Source organism: Centruroides vittatus, unplaced genomic scaffold, assembly GCF_030686945.1.
Source record: "Centruroides vittatus isolate TY-2023 unplaced genomic scaffold, ASM3068694v2 scaffold_464, whole genome shotgun sequence".
In the NCBI taxonomy this organism is placed as follows: Eukaryota; Metazoa; Arthropoda; class Arachnida; order Scorpiones; family Buthidae; genus Centruroides; species Centruroides vittatus.
The window spans coordinates 2,885,488-2,908,883 of NW_027122710.1; the positions used below are offsets into that span (position 1 = coordinate 2,885,488).

Genomic DNA, 23,396 nt, shown 5'->3' on the forward strand with positions numbered 1-23,396 from the left:
TAGGCGACTCAGAAGGATCTTTCCTTTCTCCTCCCCCTTTCTTCTACCAGCCATGCACAAAGTATTATAAGTAATTTTGTTTAAAAATGTGACAAATATGGGCTGAGAGGAGACCACAAAACAGTAATGAAGGATGGACTACAGCCCATTCCCTGGGGTTCTGCAAATTTCTGGTGGAAAAGAGCAATCTTTTGAGCCTGTTTAAGACATGCTTGGAAGTATGCACTGCTGGACAGATGGAATGAAGTTTAGTGTTGGGTAGAGGGTATTAGGAAAGCCCTCTGATAAGGGAAGCTATGGCTGCATTAACATATTGTGGTGATTGGAATGCTGTGGCAGGGATTATAGGGGGAATGCTGCCAAATTTGTGGAATAGGGAGATAACCAAACCCCCCCTGGGACCTGAAGATGTCCAGATGTAAAAATGAAATTTTTTCCTCTGATCTCTTTTTCCCAAGTGAAATTGATGGAGGGATATACACTAGCAATACATTCTTCAAAAGCTAGAAAGGCGACATCTGTGTCCTGCCATGCCAATAGGATGTCATCCACACACCTCAGATATAACAACAGGTAAGATATGGTAAGAGGGAACTCAAAAACCTTGTGTTCAACATGTGCCATTAACTAACTCCGCTAAGACAGCAGACAATGGCAAACCCATTGGGACACTCTATTTTTGGAGGTATATCCTCCCATTAAAACAGAAGTAATTATGCTCCATGATGAAGAGCAATGCCTCACAAATCTCCAAAACTTGTTGTGCAGAGAAACCTTCCTTGATGAGTAACAAGTTAGCATGCATGACTACATCGAAGTATGGCACAGAGAGATATAATGCAACAACATCCATTTTATAGAAGTTGTGTCACACCTTCATCTATCGTGGCTAAGGCAGCAATAACCGCAATGCGCTTTGCCCCCAAGTGCATACATCTTCTATAAATGGATGTTGTTGCATTATATCCTTCTGTGCCATACTTCGATGTAGTCATGCATGCTAACTTGTTACTCGTCAAGGAAGGTTTCTCTGCATAACAAGTTTTGGAGATTTGTGAGGTGTTGCTCTTCATCATGGAGCATAATTACTTCTGTTTTAATGGGAGGATATACAGTAGAGAACCGAAAATCGGAATCAATTGGGGACTGGGGTTGTTCAGATTAGTGATTTGTTCTGATTACCGATTATGTACGAATAAATATATTAACCTGTCTGATGTTCAAATTTTTCTCTGTTGCGTGTCGCTTCATGTTGAATTTTCGTCGATTTTAAGCCTAACGAAAATTTTTATAATAATAATCGAGGCTATCATATTGTTAAAAATTATTTCTATTATATATTTTTGTACAAACAAAATAAATATATTGAAGAATATAAAAACATGAAAATTATACTTTAGAAGTAAATTTAGTATCAAAAACGTTCGATTCAGCACGACACAGTCTGACTGAAAATCATGCCGATTACCGGCGATTCCGATTACCAGTGTTTCGATTAACGAGTCTCTACTGTACCTCCAAAAATAGGGTGTCCCAATGGTTTGCCGTTGTCTGGTGTCTTAGCGGAGTTGGTTAATGACGCATGTTGAACACAACAAGGATTTTGAGTTCCCTCTCATCATAACCCCAGTGATTCTCAACCATTTTTTCATCACAGTACATTTTTAATAATTTAAAAATTTGGCGGCACACATGGTTACTTCAGTAATTACTGCAGGACAACCTGTTACATCATAACCAACTGTGTTTAAAATCACTGTTATCAAGGCATTTAGAAAATGTGACCTAAATAACTACCAACAGTTACCGGTAATACTGGTTACAATTTCCAAACATGTCCTAGGAAGGTAGAACCGATTAAATTACTTGTCTGACATCTCTTATGTATGGATATTCGCAGTGGTGACACACTTCAAAAATCTTGTGGCACACTAAAGTGCCGTGGCACAATGGTTGAGAATCACTGTCTTACCCATTGTTATATCTGAGGTACGTGAATGACATTCTATTGGCATGGCAGGACATGGAAAATGCCTTTCTAGCTTTTGAACAATGTCTCACTAGTGCATATCCCTCCATCAATTTCACTTGGGAAAAAGAGATTGGAGGAAAAAGCTCATTTTTAGATCTGGACATAACCAAATGCCCTCTGGGGCCTGGAGAATCCCTTATTCCCCCTATAATTCCTGCCACAGTGTTCCAATCACCACAATATGTCAATGCAGCCATAGCCCCCTTATCAGGAGGACTTTCCTAATACCCTCTACTCAACTTATTACCAACACTGAACTTCATTCCATCTATTTAGCAGTGCGTGCGGCAGGCTATGGTACCGCTAAGCACAAGCATGTCTTAAACAGGGTCAAAAGGTTGCCCTTCCCCACCACCAATTTGCGGAACCCAAGGGAATGGGCTGTAGTCCATCCTTCATCATAAGCAATGTGCAGCCCAACTACCTACTTGGGCTTTCACTGTTTTCCAAGCCCTATACTTCCAATCTGGTATTGGCCATATGTCTACAGGCAACATGCTCTTAGCCAACACTGTTCGAAATGTATGACTTATCATTTATAATACTTAATTGTACAAGACAATTACCGACTTGCTCAGAGTTGTTAGCAATTGTTGTTATATGTGTAGTTAATGGACAATTATTTTATTGCAGATATTCAGGAGGGACAACAGTTGACTTCGGATTTTCCGGTGACCCTCGACTCAACCATAACTGCTGACAATCAGACTACTTATGTCGTTTATATGTAATCAATTTTTCTGCATGTTTTGATATGCTTTGCATATCAAAATGACTTATTGTTTAATAAATCTTTGGTGTCAACTGCTAGTGTAGAAAATGGAATCAAATTAAAAGTACTGAAAAACTAAATTTGCATTATTATTTCAGATAATTCCTGCTTTAGTAAATTATCCTGAAATTTTGTAGTTATGAGATGGACATATGGGTTTAGAATCATATGAACACAATACTTTCTTCTGTTGATTATAATTAGGCCAAAAAAGAACTTAATCATACAAATAAACAATCTTGCAATGTAATTTTGTTTTTATTTCTCTCAGAAATCTGAAATGGCCCACTAAATATTTTCTTTGTGAACTTATGTAAATTAATGAATCCAAAGTTCCAGTTAAAGATATATTTGAATTGAATAGTGACAATTTGATTGGTCAATTTGCATTTCAGAATAGGACTGTTAAAGCTTTTATATGAGAGAAAAACTCACTAAATTTCATTGAAAAACTACATCTGTATGCAGTCACAGTAGCAATTCCCAAAGATCCTGAAGGTCTCTGACTAAAGTTGTATAAACCATATCTTTCATGTTTCATGAACAATGTCTCACTAGTGCATATCCCTCCATCAATTTCACTTGGGAAAAAGAGATTGGAGGAAAAAGCTCATTTTTAGATCTGGACATAACCAAATGCCCCCTGGGACCTGCAGAATCCCTTATTCCCCCTATAATCCCTGCTACAGTGTTACAATCACCACAATATGTCAATGCAGCCATAGCCCCCTTATCAGGAGGACTTTCCTAATACCCTCTTACTCAACTCCACAGAAAGAAAACTAAGGGGTCGGTTTGGGAGATCTTGGAAGCCATTTGTTTGACATACCAGACCACAACCTGCACTTTATCCCATGACAAAACCTTCACTACATGAATTGTGAACATTATTGTGTAGATAATGTTCACAATTTGACTTTGTATACCCAAGTATGGCATAGAAAAAAAATCTCCATAGAACTTGACAAGTTTTACTACCAGATGCCCCTTGTTGCTTTTATATATCTTAAACCAATCATTTCTTTTGGCAAATTAAAATTGGGTACTTTTAAGTTCTCAAAATACAGGGTGTTCTACTTGAGAGTTATTGGTAAATCAAATTGATAACTTTGTCCATATATACCTTGTGGTTTCTAGAAAATACCTTAAAAGCTTTGTCATTCATAAATCAAGATGCTTTTGAAGTGGTCGACTTCTTCAAAAACACATGAAACAAGAATCAATAAATGGTTGACGAAACTCGTTAACACTAGTGAAAAATCATGTTAGATGTTTTATTTTGTATATACAGTCAATCCTCTGTTTTTGAACATAATTTGTTCCAAAACTGAAATGAATTTTCCCATAAGAAACAATATGAAAAGGATTAGTCTGTTCCTGACCCCAAAAAATAAAGCTTTTCTACTGTTTTAGTTGTAGGCATTTTTATGCATGAAATAAAATTGCAGTGCCATATTATTTTATAACATACCAACTGAATAAAGTTAAAACTAAGGAAGGTAATTTCATTCATCCCAATCTTTAAACATGAGTTGTTTAGATACCATTTACATTATGTAAATGTTGATTAATTTGATTTAAATTCAACTGTGGTGTGTACTGAAAAACAGTAGTAGTATCTTTTCAGCACATGCATTGAAATCTAATTTAAATAGCAAAGTCATCAATGATTCGCATCATGTGTCTAATGAGAAAGGTGATCTTGGTTCCACTAACTTCTGAATTGGTCCTGTTGGTGATTGGTCACACCACCGACTTTTTTAAATAAATGTTTCAAATCAAATGACTTTCTTTAACATAGAAGTCAACCATCTGTCTCTCTAATCTGTGGCCAGTCTTGCCAAGTAGACTGATGGGCAACTGGTACAATTGAGTTAAAATAATAACTAAAATTTAATGATATTCATTGTGATATCGTCACAATGCCAGGCTGCTACTTTTAATCGTATTTTTAAAATTGAATTAAATGTATACTCACCACCTCAAATTAGTAGTGTCTTACCTCTGTACATCATACTTTTCCTGTTAGCAACAGTGTCTTGCCAGTCATCTATCTCATTCCTTTCAGGAGAAAATTTTGTATTGAGATAACTATACATGAACTTCTGGTACAAACTGGAAGTTCGTATACAATTAATTGGGGCCTCATGCCTCTAAGTTTTCTGTATCTGGTCTCGACTTTCATCTATCTAACTCCATTCTCGAGATTAAGGATGGTCAGACAGGTGACAGTGAGAATTTATAGGTCCATAAAGTTTTCAAAATGCGGCCAATGATAACTTTTCTTATCTTAAAGAAGTGCACAGAAAGCTGTGAAAAAACTATACCCTTATCTGTAGTGTCTTATGCTGACTCTAGGAAAAAGAGTTCACACTTACATTCATAAAAATAGAAGACATTTTGAACAGTGGCTATAATTACATCCAAGAAACTTTTTTTTGCAAAGAATACACTTTGTTCATAATTACATTTGTTCTATTAATTTTTCATTTCTGTTATTAATAATGTTTTTAAAATTAAGGTATCATGCTGGGGGGTGTCAACTTTTTGATTATCCTGTAGCTGGAAACCCTACTAATAGTATTACTTTCTGCAGGTAACGATGACAAAAGAACTGTCATCATTACTGCCTGAAAATGCCATCACCAAAGTTATTGCTTTTGGATTGGATGTTCAAGTGTCAAGTTCCTTGACAAAATATTACACTCATTCACTTAATCTATTACAAATTAAGTTTTCAAAATATTATTTTTAGCACAAATCGTCTAGTAAAAACTATTAGTCTTTCAACATTCCACATCAAAGAAATAGCAACAACGATTGGTGTAAAAAAAATCAATTTCGATTAACAAAATGATTACGCCACTCTCTCACCTGCCATATTTATGTATATTATGACATTGAGAGAGTGTTGTCGCTAAAATGAAACTTTTCTGATAATGAATATTTTAAGTAGACAAAAATCATTAAGTCAATAAAACAAATTCAGTTTAATGGGACTAACATTAAAAATTGTTTAAATTTTTAATGGGTTCAAACGTTTGACAAATACAAAATGTCCTCCTCGAGAAGTTGTATATGTCAAAAATGTTTGAGCTTATTAAAAAACATTTAAATTTTTGAACATTAACACTATAAAACAGAATTTGTTAACCTATTACATTATACTGGTATATGCCATCATAATTTTTGAAAATGTCCATCAGCAGATTACAATCGCTTCACATTTTTCCCTCTGAGAACAACTGAACAGACTTGATGCAAACAAACAGCAAAATTATGACTAATGGTTCCACCAATTGTCTTTTTTGGCTAGGGTTGCCAAATGTTCTTTATTTTAGCTAAATTGTCCTTGTCCTTAATTGAAACATGATAGGATGCAATTCTTTCTTTATTTTCATTTTTTAATGCCTGCATTTCATAATGGAAGTGGCGACTTCCATACTGGCATACACCTATCCTTATATTCTTCCTCACAGAAAGCAATGGTTTACCATTAAATATTTTAAACTAAAATTTACAAATATTTATGGTAATGTGAAAACTATAATTTTAAAATCAAAATCTGAAGAATAAAAATAATGTTTTTATTTTAGTCTTTCTACCTGAAGGGCACTAAAGGGATCTTTTTCAGGCCCATTACAGATTTGGCCAGGCCAAAAAAGGAACAACTGAGTAGTGATGGGATAGACCACCAGCTATCCAACCACTAGACCAAGTGGAAAAACAGATTCAATTTCATTCAATTTAACTTTTTTGATGCGAAATAGGATGGAGTAAAAGTTGGCAAGATAGCATTAATCATTTTTAAATGACCTTTAATCCAATTGTAGAAATCTGGTAACCCTACTTTCGGCCTTGACAAGCAACACACAAAGTTTGTTAAGCCTTTAATTGATCATCTTAATTTTACATTGATTTGCACCAACCTTTACACTGACTTTTTCTTACAGAGTATGGTAAAGTTGTTTGTTTCAAATTATTAATAATGCTCAATTCAGAAAGCATAGCTATGTCATTGGTATCAAATATAAACAGTCATCTTGTAACTTTCTACGAATTTATCTCACAAAGAAAAAACAAAATTTTATAATACTACTTTAAACTTCTCGAGGTATTTCACATCACCTGAAAGTCATATATTTTTCATTTGCGATATGTGTGCTACATATGGCAATGCATGTGCACGACGGTTTTATACGCAAGATTGAAAATGTTCTATAAATTTTAAAGCGTTGCGCACAACTGTTCTTCGAATCCCAGCATTTGAAACCTGATGAAGACTGAATAAGGTCAAAAACGTTTGTTTCTTTGTTTTTTCAATTAAATAGTGTACTGGATATTCAAAGGTTTTTGTGAGTCAGTCATATATGAAATTGAAATTCTCTAGTCGTGATGTCATGATCAATGTCAATTAGGTTTCATAAAATCTTTCTATGTCAGCACAAACAAACTATTCCAGAGATCAAGTTTGAAGAGAGAAAAATCATGAATCAAGATTTATGTTTAAGTGATCATTCCTTTTGTATAAACTAAAATGATAACTAAATGAGAGTATTTGTTCCAATATCTGTGTTCTGGTTTTATTCCATATATTTAAATAACGACTTTCTTAAAATATTTGAGTCTTTAATCACACACCAGCTTCATTCTTTGTGACAAAAATAAGCAAACATTAAGCAATCTCAAAATAATTTTTATTTAATTTCAATTTGCACTTGCTACAAAAGCATTATGTTCTTTTTTCTTATCACATAACTCCTTCTGCAAACTTGAAAGCATTCTTAAAATTTTTATAATTACAAAATTAATTGTGTATATCATTTTTAAATTTTACAACTGTTTGGTAAAATGAAAAACTGCACGTAAACACTATGATTTTTCAAATGAATATCAATTTTAACAGTAGTTTTGATGCCAATTCAAAAAGGCATATATCTATAAAAGTTATTAAAATATATACAGTTATAATATTGAGGCTGATTATATAGATTATTGTCAAAAAACTTTGACTTAAGCACCATAGATAGCAAAACATTCAAATGTTATTTTTCATTTCAATTATTGGAATGTGTGTAAATGCAATAAGTTTAGTATAAAATAAATTACATAAATAAAATTTTCAAGTTTCTTCAATATAATACATTCATAGATAAAACAATCTTCTCGTGTAAATCACTTAAGTAGTGAAGTGACTACATTTATTGCAATGAACACAGACTGGTAGAGTGATCTAAGAAACATTAGTAACTATTTTCTTTATCTTCATCAGCATCATTTGTATTTATATTGGTATTTATCATGGTTTGCGATTCCATCGATTCGTCTTGTGCTCTTGTAGCACTTTCATCTATGTCCGTTTCTTCTTCTTCCTCGTCTTCTACGTCCATTTCAAACAGACGGACGCGTCGCCTGGAACTGAACAGGACGCAGGCCACTTTCCTCGAACCACTGACGGCAAAACTAGCCGCCTTCATATTTTCTAGATGACGGTAACTCATTTTATCCACTAACAATCCGCCATCTACTGTTATGGGTATGGCTTGTATCAAATTTTCGTTAACATTTATGTTAATATCGTGAAAATCATTTGCTAAAGTTCTGAGAGGTAACTGAACAAGAACAGGTAAGCCATGTTCCAAATTACCTTCAATTTCTTCAACAAGCAACACCGACACAGTATCCTCACTGTAAAATTGTGCATCTAGTATTCGGTGTCTCTTGCACCTGTCGGATAGTGGAGACATGGTTTCCTTCAATTCTATACTGGTATTACTAATTTCCCCAAAGTAGATACTCACTGCTTGTAAAACTGAAGGATCAGTAAGTGATTCTCTCATAACATACATATACATACTGGGCTGTGGTTCTGCTGTAAATATTGTATAAATGAATCCTTGCTGAACTGAACTATAGTGAGAGATTCTTATGAAATAGGATGTTGATGCTTTAAATAAAACCTGTTCGTATCTTTTTCTCATTGAATGTCCCAAAACTATTGCCGGTTCGGAAAATGCATGCTCTATGGATTTCTGTACTTCAGAATGTTGCTGTACCAATGATTTTTCTGGACAATGAGAAAACAGCAGATCACTTTCTTTCAACTGTGGATGATTTTCAATAAATGCAACCCAAGGATTCTGTGATACCGGAGGAGGAAAAGAGAGATTTTCCATTTTTAAATATTGTCCCACTCTTTCTAGACTAAAAGTCGATCTTTTCTCTTGATCCCACTCTGCAGCAAAATTTTCTTTTAAAAATTCTGCTACGAAATTTAAATCCTGTTGTGTGACTTTCATTATTTCAGGAGGCACAGGTTCTTCGGAAAGCCTCAAAATCACTGCATACAGCCAACGGAAAAATGCTTTGAAATTTTTCATGCTGTTGTCAATCACTTGTTGGATTTCTGTTGCTTTCATTAAAAATGAGGCAACAGACATTACAGCTTGATTCACAGAATCAACAGATAAGCCTAAGGCACCAAATCTTTCAGTCCATTGTGCCATTCCTTTTAAATCACCAAGATGATAAAATAAAGCTTGTGATACACTTTGAAGATGTTTCAATACTAATTTTTGAATATTTGAATATGAAAGTTCAATGGAATGTCCTAATTTCTTCAGACCTTTCTCAGTTAAGTCATGAAGCAAAAATTTTTCTAACACATCCGATGGAGTACCAAACATTAAAAGTTCTAAAAAATCATCACTAACACTACCAGAAGACATTTTATACTTTTCTTCAGCATAGTTTGTAAGTTTTGAATCAATTTCTAATAAAATATCCTCCCAGGCTTCTGATATAGCACGAATTGTAGATGATAAGTAACCTTGTAATGAAGCTATTTGTCCATATTTAAATGCAACTACTTGCAATTCTTGATGCTTATTTTTTATCAAAGGAATTTCATATGAAAGAAAAGAATATAAGCTTTCACCATCAACATTTTTGCTTTCCATTGTCACACACAACAAACTTAAATCTTCAGATATCGAGACAGATTTTATTTTTGGCGGTTCAATCATGACGTTGTTAGCTACTTCGGTACTGACATCAATTTCACCTGATGGGAAAACACCAAACGAGAAAAGAAGAATTTTTCCTTTTGAAGTTCCAACAATCAAAATGTTTAAATTATTTTGATCTTTAAGTTTTTTTGCATCTTCCACATTTTCTTCTGACTGTTTACCTAGCGATCCATAGCTTTTACTGAGGGAAGGCAATTTTGATAAAAAATGATGAGATAAATCTTCATAAAAGTATATTTCATTATCAGATTTTGTTGCATCGCTTGTGGATTTTGCCACCCATGTCATAGCTGTAACTGATGCTCTTATTTCAATAGTATGAAGGATATCTGCATTTTCCACATCACATAATACTATTTTTCCTAAAAATATAAGACATTACAATTTACTTGAAATGCAAAATATACTTTTTAAGAATTTTACAGGACTGGCAAACTAAATTATCATGATGCATGTATTTTAAAAAACACAGATATCGTCACTTTAAAAATAATGAAAAATCTTTTTTAAAAATAGATTCTGTTTGGAATAAAAATAGGATTCTGTTTGGAAGTCAACTAATTATTAGTTAGACTTTTTAAGCTATCAAAAGTAAATTTAAGGAATCATCATAATCTAGAAAATCAATTCCTTTTATGTTAGATAACATTAGTGTCAGTGAAAATACATAAGACAAGCATGAGCAAGCAAGCTAAAAAAATAGAAACTACAGGCAATACTTTTGGCTTTGAGACTGAAATCATTGCCAGAAAGTCTAATTTTTTAAAGCCAAATGATTACCAGAATAAATCAGATTATATTACCACTACTAATAATTATTAAATCCCAAGTCGGCACTGTGCGTAACTAGTGTGGTTATATAATTATGTTTGGAAGTAAAGGATCAAATAGGAATCAGATTGCATAACTGGCAATGCATCCACATAGCAGCTGCTGTGGGTTCAAGTCCTGCTCTGGGCAAATTCTTTTCTTCCAGAATTTTCTAAATTATTTAATATTAATTTAATCATAATTATTAAATTTATTAAGAGATGACACCTAACTCCTACCTTTAGTGCCAAATTACTCAAATTTTAATTATTATTAGTAGCAGTAATGTAGCCCAGTTTAATCCAATAACCATTTGGCTTTGAGATGTTTATACAAGGCATGAGAATTTAATTCCCAGAATGGCTTCGTAATGTTGTCCATGACATAATAATAGCAAAATGATATGTACATTTGTGTTTAAACATATTTGAACTAATGTGTGCACAAATTTCAAACTGATAGAGCTAGTTGTTAATTAGCCATTGGAAAAGTAACAGTTATCTGCATGTACTCTTTGGCATAAAAATAGGTGACTGAAATTTAGAGCAATGTATTAATATTAAATTGCGTGAAAATCGGCAAATGTGCTAATAAACTTTATAAGTGTTGCAAGTGGTATATGGCAAAGATGTTATCAGAACATCCAATGGAAATCCCAGAGTTCACTGTGCCCTAAAAAGGCAAGCATGTTGTGCTTACAGTTTAAGACCAAGCTGGTGTACTTCTTTGATCACAAGGAAATAGTCCACCAAGAATTTACTGAACAGAAACAGTCAACCAACAATGCTATTTAGAAATACTGCAAGGATTAAGAAATTCTGTTAGAATTTTCTTCTAACAGAATTTCTTAATCCACTCGTCAGGCCTCAGTTTGGGTCTTTTTCAGACTCAAACTGTGGCCTGACAAGTGGATCATTCATCACAACAATGCACCTAGTCACAGTGATATTTTCTGGCCAAAACTGTAATTAGATTATCCTGCCTATTCACCTGACTTAGCTCCCTGTGATTTATAGCTATTTCCAAGATTAAAATCTGTACTGAAAGGATGAAGATTTTCTAATATAACTGATATCCAACAGAATGTAAGATAGTTGCCCAACAGTATTCTTGAAAATAAGTTTCAGGCCTGCTTCCAGAAATGGGAATGCCATTTAAGTCAGTGTATAGATGCATAATGAGAATACTTTGAAGGTGACAATAGCCACTAGTGCACAATTTTGCATATATATTTTTTAGAGATACATTTTGGGAATTAAATTGTTACACCTTGTATATGTCTAATTATCTTCTTGATATTTCCAAACCAATTTTGATGTGATCAAATGTGTTATTAAATGAATTGAGATGAAGATATAACTTCAAACACTTAATATAAACAATTAAGATACTCTTTTTTCTTTTATTTTTAAAAAATAATACAATAATAGATAATCACAAGTTGGTCATGTCAGCTTGAATAAACTACGTTCCATTTTCATTTTGGAAACAATTATTATTTATAGTGGAAAAACTAAAATTAATTTTTTGAGTCAAGGTGTTTAAAATTTGTTTTGATACATACAGTCAGTTTTAAAACCAAAAGTAAATAAATACACAACTAAAGTTGAGGTAACCAAAAGTAATATTTAATCAGAAATGTTTTGACCCTCTTTTGATAATCTTCAACTAAAAAAAAATTAAAGTAAACAGAACTGACTCACTTCTTTACATTTAAAATTATAAATTTCAACAAAAGAAACAGACTAAATTTTTAAAAAGTTTAATTGGCAATTTATTTAAATGTGTAAAAAACAGTTCTATTGTATTCAGTCTATTCTTTTAGCTAAAGAAGGTTGAAATAAGACAGAAAACATTTCTGATTAAATGTTTTTTTGTCATCTCAACTTTAACAGTGTATTTATTTAATCTTAGTTTTTATTAGAATGGTTCGAAGTTTTGTGAACTTTCATGACAATTAGTATTTTAAATTTATATGAACAAATTTCTAAAAGGAGTTAATTTTCTATGCTGATTATGTCATATTGTCAGAAAATAAAGACAGTCTACACAGAGATGATGATGAGAAATTAATAAAAGTAAATTATAAATGGAGACAAAAACAAAAATACTACCGGAAATAGAGAGAAAAAGATTCAAACACAATAGGTAAAAATAAGATTGCATTGAAACAGAGAATATCTCTAAGACATAAGAAGAAAATGATTTTATATAGTAATCATTAAATGAATACTAGGGTGCAAAGCAAGCAAAGTGAATAGGGGGTTGTGCCCACAGAGTAAAGAAATAAATACAGTATATCCAGAGTGGTAGCTGGTGCTAGTGTCGTAAATTTGACTTGGAATGGGAAGTGGCACCATATTTGGGGCAGAAGCAAAAGTTATGTACTTTTGAATAATTGTGTAAATTCTGTACAGATAATTTAGATTCTGCAATAAAACGGTTAATAGCTGTTGTGCGATTAATTGTACTAACTGCAATTCTAGAGGATGTGATCTCACTTTTCACCAGTAAGTGAATATATTTTTTTAAATTACTATACGTGTGTGATAGGCCCAATACATACCATGTTCTGAGATTTTCTCTTATATTATATAAATTATGCTTTGTAGATTTCCTTCTGAGCCAACATCAAAAAGAAAATGGATTCTTGCCACAAAAAAAGCCAAATGGCAACCAATCAGGTGGTCTGTTCTATGTTCGATTCATTTTAGCAGTGATTGCTATTATTTATCATCAACTGTACATAATATCCTTAAAAAGGATGCAGTTCCCTCAATATTTGAATTTCCTAATAATCTGAAAAAGGTAACGTTTCTGTAAAAATATTGACACAAGTTAAAGTTTAAAAAGATTGTAACATAAATATAGTTAATGCTTTAATAAGTAAACAACATTGATTATATCTTTGTCTATTGGACGTTAGAAAAATGAAAGCAGATAGGTTCTTACATAAGGTAGGCTTAATGACAATGAACAAAATATTTGTGACATTGTTATCGGACCATCAAGTCTGCTCTTCAAACACTGCCGTCAATGCTACAAATCCAGGTTGGTCTAATAATCAGTCTAAGTAACTTCTGTTCCCTAAACTGATTACACATCATACCTTTTTTTTTATCAAAATATTATTGGACCACACTTATGCTATAACTGAATCTCCAAGAAAAATAAAAAAACAATTGCTTCAACAAGTGGAAAAAATATGGCACTTCAGAGAAAATTAAAAAACATTACAACAATGCAAAAGGTGAAAAAACAGTAAAATAGGATCCCTGAAGGAAGCCATACAAGATGAATTGTACAAGTGTTTTTCATTTTTAATTACTTATTTATTGACTTTGACTTTGTTTCTTTTTGTTTTGTTGTAGAATTAAAGAAAAATAATTACACTGCCAAGGCAGGACTGGAGTTGCTAGACAAATGTTCAGATGGCACTTCCATTTCAATTAATGCAGGCTGTCCAACATCAGCTTAACAAAAAATTAGTAAGAGCATATCCAGCAGCCTTACGTAAGTTTGCACTTACACTTAACTATCTATCACTCAATGGCTACCACTATGTTAGAAGCACCTTGGGCTTTGCTCTGCCTCATCCTCGTACAATTCGTTCGTGGTATTCAGGCATTTCTGCTTCACCTGGATTTACTGAGGAAGCTTTTGTTGCTCTACGCTCTGTCTGCAGATAAACCAACTTTATGCTGTTTAATAATGGATGAAATGGCTATTAGACAGCATGAATATTTTGATGGTCATCATTATCATGGTTATGTAGACATTGAAACTGGAATTCGTATGACAGGAGAACTTGCAAAAAACATTTTAGTTTTCATGCTACTTGCTTTGAATTTATCTTGGAAGATTTCATGTACATATTTTTTTTTATTGCCGGTTTATCTGCAGAAGAACATAAAGGCTTTCTGGTACAATGCCTACGATGATTGCATGTTGTCAATGTAAATGTTGTGGGAATTACTTTTGATGGTACATTACAAGCACAGATTTTTCCACTGCTAGAGCTCTGGATACCTGGTCATAATTATAGAACCTTGGTTTCCTTACTCTACAAACTGCACTTTGATAAAAGTATCCCCTGATGCATGTCATATAATTAAACTATTAAGAAATATGCTTGCAGAAAAAAAGGTGTTTGTTTTACCTTCTGGCAAGGTATTCTGTGCTTGTTTGTTTGTTGCACTGATAAATAAATGTAAGAGCTACATTCAACTTCATTGCATTTTTTAGGTTGTCAAATGGGAGTATATTGAGACCCTTCAACAGCAAAGTTCTGAGAGTTTGCATTTGGGAATCAGGCTCACAAAGGCCCACATTAACTTCCAACAAATGAAAATGAAAGTTTATCTTGCAACCAAAATATTTAGTGCCTCTGTGGCAGAGGTTCTGTAAACTTGCTTAGAGTTGCAGTTGCCACAGTTTGCAGGATGTGAAGTGTCTATCAAGTTTGTTCATGATATAGACAGGTATATAAATTTGCTTGTTAATGTAAAAATTTATTGTGTATAAAAAGTTTTTAATGTAAGATTTTGTTTCAGGCTCTTTGATATCCTTAACAGTAAAACTCCATTTGCTAGGAACTTTAAGGCACCTTTGTGAGTTTCAAATCAGCATTTGCAGTGGCCCTTTCTGACCAAAATGGAAGATGGACTCCAGCAGCTTGCATTTGAGAATGGACAACTGATCATAAAGTCAGCACAACATGCATCATTGACAGATTTTATTTGTCTAATCAAGGCTGTAAAAGCTATATTTGAAGAGTTAATAGCATCATCTTTACCTCTGTTGAAGTGTGAAGCAGATATTTATTGTGTTTGATTTACTATTACATAATTTTTGATCTGCACGTTTATTTTTTTCAGTTATCTTCTTACATACAAGTTGTCACAAGATCATATTGAATTATTTTTTGGTATGATCTGGGCAAAAGGTGGATGGTACAACAATCCCCACATCAATCCAGTTCACTGCAGCATTTGCTTACCCAACTGCAATTTAAAACAAGTGAAAAGACAAATGCAACTCCTCAGGATACAACAACAATTCTCAGTGTGGCATCAACAAGTTATAAATCACATCAACATTCTCATACCAACAAGAGAGTTCTTGGGTATGATTTTGAAACATGAGAGATGGAAAAGCCTCTTGAAGATGTCATAGCAGTGGATGCGGTACTTGAAGATCATAGATATCATCTAAGTTCAGCAAGAGTGCATTTAACAGAATTCTCAATGAATGCTGTTGAGTATGTGACTGGATTTGTGGTCAAAAGTCTTTTAAAGGGTATTTCTTGCATATACTGCAAAAATGCCTTGTTTAATCCTGCTAACACTGCATTAAGGCCTTTAGTGCAACTAAAGGATAACAGAGCTTTAATACATGCTAACAGTAATGTTATTGAGGTTTGTAAACAAACAGAAAAGGAAATTTATTACTTAACGTTAAGCAATGAAAACTGAAAATACACTATACTGATGTAAATATATTTGAAAGTTTAAAAGATCATGCTATCAATGCTAGCATATTAGACAATCATCTATACAAACTCATTGTGGCTGTGGCTAAAACATATGCTAAAATCAAATTGTATCATGAAAATAAAATGTACATCATGGATGGGAGAAGTAGAAGTAATTGTAAAACTTTGTCAAAGTTAATATTGTTTAAAAATCAGTTAAAAACTTTGTTTCACGAACAATACTAATTTTGACAGTAATGTCAGAAAAATGGATTAACATATCCAAATAGCTTGCTTAATGTTTTTTATGTTGGATTTAGTCTGTACAATAGTTGAATCTCAAAATATAGTAATAATAAATTAATGTTCTTTTGTGCTAGCATTCATTTTGTGTTTTAAATGCTTGTTGCTGCATAGATCTTTAAGGAAAAAGATATTAAATTTACAATATTAACTGTTTTAAAACTTTTTAATAAAATTTTAAAATGTATTCAAAATTTTTGAAAAAGAATAAAACTGATTTTAAATAATTTGCCTAATTAAACATTAAAAAAGTCTGATTGACTGCTGACTACTAAATACCAACTCCTTTCTGCGCTAAATATGGCCAAACTCACTTCCAAATGATGGACACACATCCTGTAAGCGAAGGTAGCCCAATGCTGCCGCCCTGTGGGTTTTGCCACCTATTCACTTTGCATACTTGCCCTAAAGGCTTTGCCAACTGGTTCTCAACATAGATTATTCATAACAAAAATTTTGACACGATTCATTGATTTCTGGTGCTGTCATTTACATATATATATATATTTTGTGATGAAATGAATAAATGTAATGCTGGTAATGATTTTATGCTAAGTATTTTATACAGAGTGGACTATTTTAATCAATCCAGTGGAGTAACTTGAAAAATACTCATCCTGCAAAAAAATAATTAAACCAAAAATGTTAGATTTTAAGGTTGGAATCAAGATCAACATCACTTTGTGAAAAGTGTGATGGGCTTTAACATGCTAAGTTTTGCTTTAACATACAAGTTTTGTATCAGTTCATTATTTAACAAAAAGAATGATTCCACCAAATAATAATAGCTTCCTGATGACTTTTAAAGCATTTTTCTTCTTTTTTCACTTAAATTCACAGGCATCCACAGATTCACATGTGCACAATGTGGCAACTGTATAAAAATTCAAACACACATAATTTCAAATAAGTGCATCTTTTGAAAAAATGTTTCACATAAAAGTTTATTTTGTTAATATAGAATCACAATATGCAATAAAAATGGGAGTTTCCATTTAAGAAAATGAAACTGACACCATTTTTACCGAAACTAGCACCACCTATGATGAAACTGATAACCCCATCTTGTGACCCCTGAAGTCTAGCATTTACGGCTTAATGATTTTTATGTAGGATGTGTATTTTTTGAGTTATCCCACTAGATTGATTAAAATGGTCCAGCCTGTATACATAGAATAGATGCATGTATATATATATATATTATATTATATATTATCATTAATAGAATCATTAAAATATTTTTTAACAAAGACTAATTTATAGAATCAATTTAATACATTTAATAATTAAAATATAATATTAAAAAGGTAACTGAAATACCAGTTTCATAAGCAACTGCAAGAATCTTTCCATCCGGGCGCCAAGAAAGAACTTCAATCTTTACTTCTTTATCTCTTCCACCAATTGCAGACAATGCCCAAACTTTCTGCCAAGACAAACGATGTAAAAGCACTTCACCCTGCATTGTAGCAAGAGCAATGAGATCCATTTTTGGTGACCATTCCATAAGCGTTACCTCAGATAACACGTGTCTTTCATCCACTTGACGAAATGAACACATCTAAAATAAAATATGAAAATTTATAATAAATAACTGAAATTTTCTTTCTTATAAAAGTAATAAAAAACTTATCGTTAATATGAATATGTTTCTTTCAATTTTCAATATTATTTGTTTTTTTAAAAACAGCCAAAAATATTCATTTTAACAACTATACTCAAACACCAGAACACTTGCTGAGCTCACTGCAATTTTAATTTCTACCGTTTTCAACCTATTTAAAGCTTTATGTTCGAATGTAGAACTGTAAAATTTTCCTGAAGATGACCTATATAAAAAATAGGTTGAAAACATTAGAAATTAAAATTGCAGTAAGCTCAGCAAGTGTTCTGGTGTTTGAGTATAGTTGTAAGTAATATGCTGAGGAAGTGAAGATTAATATTCATTTTATTACAAATTTCCTGGATTAATAAAGTGCATATTCCTAATTTGTATATAATTATAGTTTTGGCAGCATTTTAACTCACACTGTTCAATGCTACACAATGTTACTATGAAAGTTTGAATTCAACAGGTGGAGTGGAATAGGATGGCCATGCTAGCATGGAATCTGTACTTACAACTTTGAATAAAATGTTGATTTTAATGCTGCATATGTTACATTTTAATATTACACTGATTTCTAGTAATATCAGCCAAATAATTGGCAACTTTATAAACCAAATGAATATGAAAAATTATACAAATACTAAAAGAATGAAAGTCTATTCTGGAATGTTTACATCAAAAGTTGATATCAATATCTAAAAAAATAATGTTAAAACCAAATGATTGTTGGATTATATTGAGCTGTTCTACTACTACTACTATTAATTAAATACTAAATAATTTGACACTAGAGGCAGGCATTAGGTGCCATCCCCTCCTAAATTTAATAATTATAATTAAATTAATATTTTAATAATTAATTTAAAACGTTCTGGACGAAAAGAATTGACCTGAAGCAGGACTTGAACCAGCAACTTCACTTACTACGTGGTTGCAATGCCAGTTATACTATCTGGCATTGCAACTATATCTCCCACTATGGCACTCAACTGGCTATCACATCCACCCCAGTATGGTATATATGTACAAATATAAACATCTCAAACCTAATAGTTATATATTAAAGAAAAACAAGTGCCAAATTATATCAGGCCATATTACTACTACTATTATTAATTAAATGCTAAGTAATTTGACACTAGAGACCAAATATCTTCCAACTAAGTTTTGTCATCAAATCATTTGCATCTGTAGTTTTGCATTACAATATTATTAAATGTACAGTTGATACAATCAACAAAGAGACAAAGAAACATAGTGTTTGCTGAAAAATGAATAATGGTTCTAATACACACTTTCATCAACAGTGTTGATATTGCTGGGATCAATCTATTTGTAGTGCTTGTTACTGCATTTCCCAAGTGGCCAAAAAATTGATGTAATCCCATTGGCAATTTCTGTTGGCTGTAAGAAAAGAGCTTATTACTCTCCATATCGTTTGAGTAGCCAGAAGACAGTCAGTCTTCAAGGAAGCATTCATAAAGCAATGAAGTCTGTTATGCCAGAGTTTCTACTGTATGTAGTGAGTGAGTTCAAAAAATTGGTTTACTAAAGTCATTATCATCTTTGTGACAGGAGAAAAATCAGTAAATCCATAAGTTCATGCAGTATATGTCACAAGTTTGTGTGTTCAACTAATTCAACATGTGTTAAAATTTATTGAAATGCACAGAGTAATTTGGTTCAAACAAGAGAACTTTGAATAACTGTAGTACTTAGTCTCACTTATTTGTCACCAACAATTATTGTTACTAAAAAATCCAAAAGGTTTAAAAATAGGATATCCTAAGTGTGCTTGATTATCCAAAATTATCTCACTCTGATCAGATAACCAACATTCTACTATGCTTTTATTCTATAGAATAAAGATGGTAATAGTGTAAATTGTAATATAGCATGATCTTATCTATATTTGAATAACCCTACAGAGCAGAGGTTCCCAACTTATTTTTATAATGGAACCCTTTTCACCTTAATAAAAAATGTTGGAACCCTGCAGATATCAATGAATTAAAGAATACTAGATAGCCACTTTACATCAAAACTGAAACCGAAAATAAAACTACAATTAAAAATAAAATCAAAAATTAGTTAAAGTTGAAATCAAATCAATTGGAAATTAAAACAATATTTTTAAACACCATTAAAAAGTTGTTTTGAAATTGTCAAATTGTAAATCAAATTTATTTTTAAATTTACATTATTTGTGTGCAGTGGTGAAAGAACATTTTGCTTTATATATATATATAATTCATATGCATATGCTGGATCCTTTTGAAAGTTATGATTGATTGATTGTTTGAATGATTTTCTAGGTTTTGTTTATGTTTTACTGTTTTTATGGTTTAAATTGCTTTGTCAAACATTATACCATGATTTAAGTTCATTTCATGACTGATAAATTGGTTCCCACTGTTTATAAAGCTATAAATAATTTTAGCACAAGTATTGTCTCAGCAAGGACTCCATCCAAGACTATAACAATTACATCTCATATCCCAAATCTGCATTGGCACATTCATAAATCACTAGACTCAACAGATTTTATTGTGGAACCTCAAATTTTTATCGGCAGAATCTTACAGTTCCATGGAATGCAAGTTGGGAACCCCTGCTATAAAGGATACTGCAACAATGTTTAGGATATAAATATCCAAATCCAACTGTTATATATTAAAGCCAAATGATTGCTGAATTATATCAGGCTATATTACAGTACACACAAAATTATTCATTACAGTTTTTCTTATGAAAGAAGTTACCTATTTTGCTGTTTTACAAGAGTGAAGATAGCTCAACAGCAGGGCTACAGAAAAGTAATGAAAATCATTATTATACAAAAATTTTGCCATTTCTGAAATGAATATTCTCTGAAGTCTATTTTGGCTAATCAATTTTTTAGATAATTGACACTCTACTATAATTAAATTTGAAGTTGACTTACTCCATTTACTAATCAACTGCATTTAAATATCTTGGTATTATAAGATGTAAACTCCAGCATATTTTACCTTTCATAAAAATACAAAATAAAATAAAATAGAAATGTTACTTGAATATAAGTTATGATTTTTAAAGTGTTTACCTAACATTAACCTAATTTTATTATTATTATTAATCCTACTACCAGTCCAAATACCATCTGTTCAAATTTTTTTTCTACTTTAAAAACCAAATATATATAATAATTATTTTTAAACATTTTCCTGTATAAAATACATATGATTATATTCTTATATATATTATTTATACTAAAATCTATATTATATACTACATGCAAACACAGGAACAAAGTTTCTATTCAGGATTTATATATATGTTTTCAAACTTCTACACATCATTTATCACTTTATAATCAATCTAACTTTACATTTAAAATTCACAAAAAGAGCATTTTCAACAGCTGTTAATTATTATTTCAAATGTTTAAAGTTTCTTGGTTTGGTAGCATAAAAACATTTTAAAAAAATTAAAATTTAACTTAAGATGTGAATTTTGAATGAGGGAACCCTACAGAATTGTAGACTCCCTTTTAAGGTCTATAAAATTGTTAAAACTTTTGTTATCTCAATTATAAAATAACTATTTAGAGTTTTTATGTACTGTAAATTTATTTTGGAATATATTATATTTAATGGAAGGTAGTTTACTTATTAATACACCTAAAAACTCAAATGAAGCATCTTTAATTATAAATTTGTTTTTCTTTTAGTAAATGAAGTTATATCTTTAAAAACTGCTCCTCTCTTAACAATATTCCCTGCTTTCAATGAAAATTACACCATTGATTTATTAATAATGTAGAAATTTCCATACAAAAGCTTCCATCTAAATTCCTCAATTTACATTTTTTCATACTTTCATTGTAAAATGTTTACTAAATAAAAAGTCTGTGCATTAAATTGCATATAAAAGGCATACATTCATATCAATTGTAAGAATTTAATTCTTGTTACCTTTTCTCTTTATTATTATTATTATTATTTTTTTTTAATATTAAATCATGAATGGAAGAAAACTTGCTCTCAAAATTCCCAGTTGACAGCGCCACCTGCTAGATTACAAACTTATTTATTACTTTTTAAAAATTTTTATTTAGTTTAAATTTTATATTACAATTATTATAATTTTTCCAATATTAATGATCGTTGTAATAAATATTTGTTAAAAGAAAGCGTGTCACAATATTTCAGTGGGATAAATTGGTTTCTATGCAGCGCGTTTCTTTATGCAGCGCTCAACGAGATAGTTATTCTATCTCGTTGGCAGTTCTGAAATGTAGCAAACAATTTCTAAACGTTTGCTGCAAGAGATCGCTGAAGCAAAGATAAAGCAGCTTTTACGTGTAAAGCAAAATGGACGCTTGTGTGTATAATACGATATTATGCTGTAAAAATAAAAAAGTCGAAGTGACTGTTGATAAAAATATTATGGAAAGATTAAGAAGGATTATAAGTTATCTAAAGAATAAAAAAAATACTATCTCAAATACTATTTTTAAGTGTTTAAATACTAATTATATTACATATTTAACTACTATTTATACTATAAATATTTAACTATTATTATAATATTTAACTACTAATTATACATCTCCTATCTCTTTACTTGTTCACATTTTTGGAAAGATAAATGCTCAATTCTTTATATCTCTATATTTAAATATTGTAGTTCTTTGACTAAAGCACTACTTTCGACTGTAACTGGAATTAAACGATAGATTACGGCGTCCACGTTTCGCTCGAGCGGAAAGCGATTCTAAACCATATGATGCAGCGACTTGCAGCCATAGCTGCTCGTGACGTCATTTTCGGTACACTCTCTCTGCATAAAGAAACACGGCCTTTTTTTTTTTTTTTTTTTTATAACTCTTTCCGCCCTGTGGGCACTAAGAGGGCCTCTTTTAGTAGGCCCATTATGGGTTCGGCCAGGCCCACAATGGGGCGACCGGGTGGTGAGGGACGGGGCCCGACATATCCGAACGGACCACCCCCCGAAAAATTTCTGGGGATTATTCGACCCGTTCGGATTCGATCCCGGGTCCCCCAGAGCGGTAGGCTGCCACCTTTACCGCTCGGCCATCCGGCCGTCAAGAAGAAACGCGGCCTATCGCATTGTTCTTATGCCAAGTGCGGGCTATAAATACCTAACCAGAGTTGCCGTCTGTACGATAATTATCGTATTTGTACGATTATTTCAGAGGTTGTACTGTGAACGATAATTTCAGAAATACGCCTTACTCTCAAAATGCTATACTTTCAGACCGGCCGGTAAAATGCTCAAATTGATGTACAAAGAAAATTTGTACTAAACAATCTGTTGAAATGCGTTATACTTTTTTTTTAACTCTTTCCGCTCTGTGGGCACTA

General features: G+C 32.0%; 2 protein-coding genes across 2 annotated transcripts in view; one reads left to right on the top strand and one right to left on the bottom strand.

Annotated features, from left to right (window-relative positions):
- Positions 1–2,884, top strand: part of LOC136989335 (uncharacterized) — a 43,175-nt gene extending 40,291 nt beyond the window's left edge. Inside the window, exon 10 of the mRNA XM_067287465.1 lies at positions 2,666–2,884. Within this exon, the coding sequence (XP_067143566.1) occupies positions 2,666–2,763 (98 nt within the window). The 3' untranslated portion in view covers positions 2,764–2,884. The remainder of the gene's footprint in view (positions 1–2,665) is intronic.
- Positions 2,885–7,484: 4,600 nt separating this feature from the next.
- On the bottom strand, positions 7,485–21,891 carry APC4 (anaphase-promoting complex subunit 4). Its single transcript, XM_067287430.1, has 3 exons — positions 21,844–21,891; positions 17,739–17,979; positions 7,485–10,194 (listed from the first exon to the last, which is right to left on the bottom strand). Exons 1-3 carry the CDS (start codon positions 21,853–21,855, stop codon positions 8,048–8,050), a joined length of 2,400 nt encoding a protein of 799 aa, XP_067143531.1. The 5' UTR covers positions 21,856–21,891; the 3' UTR covers positions 7,485–8,047.
- Positions 21,892–23,396: the final 1,505 nt, after the last annotated feature.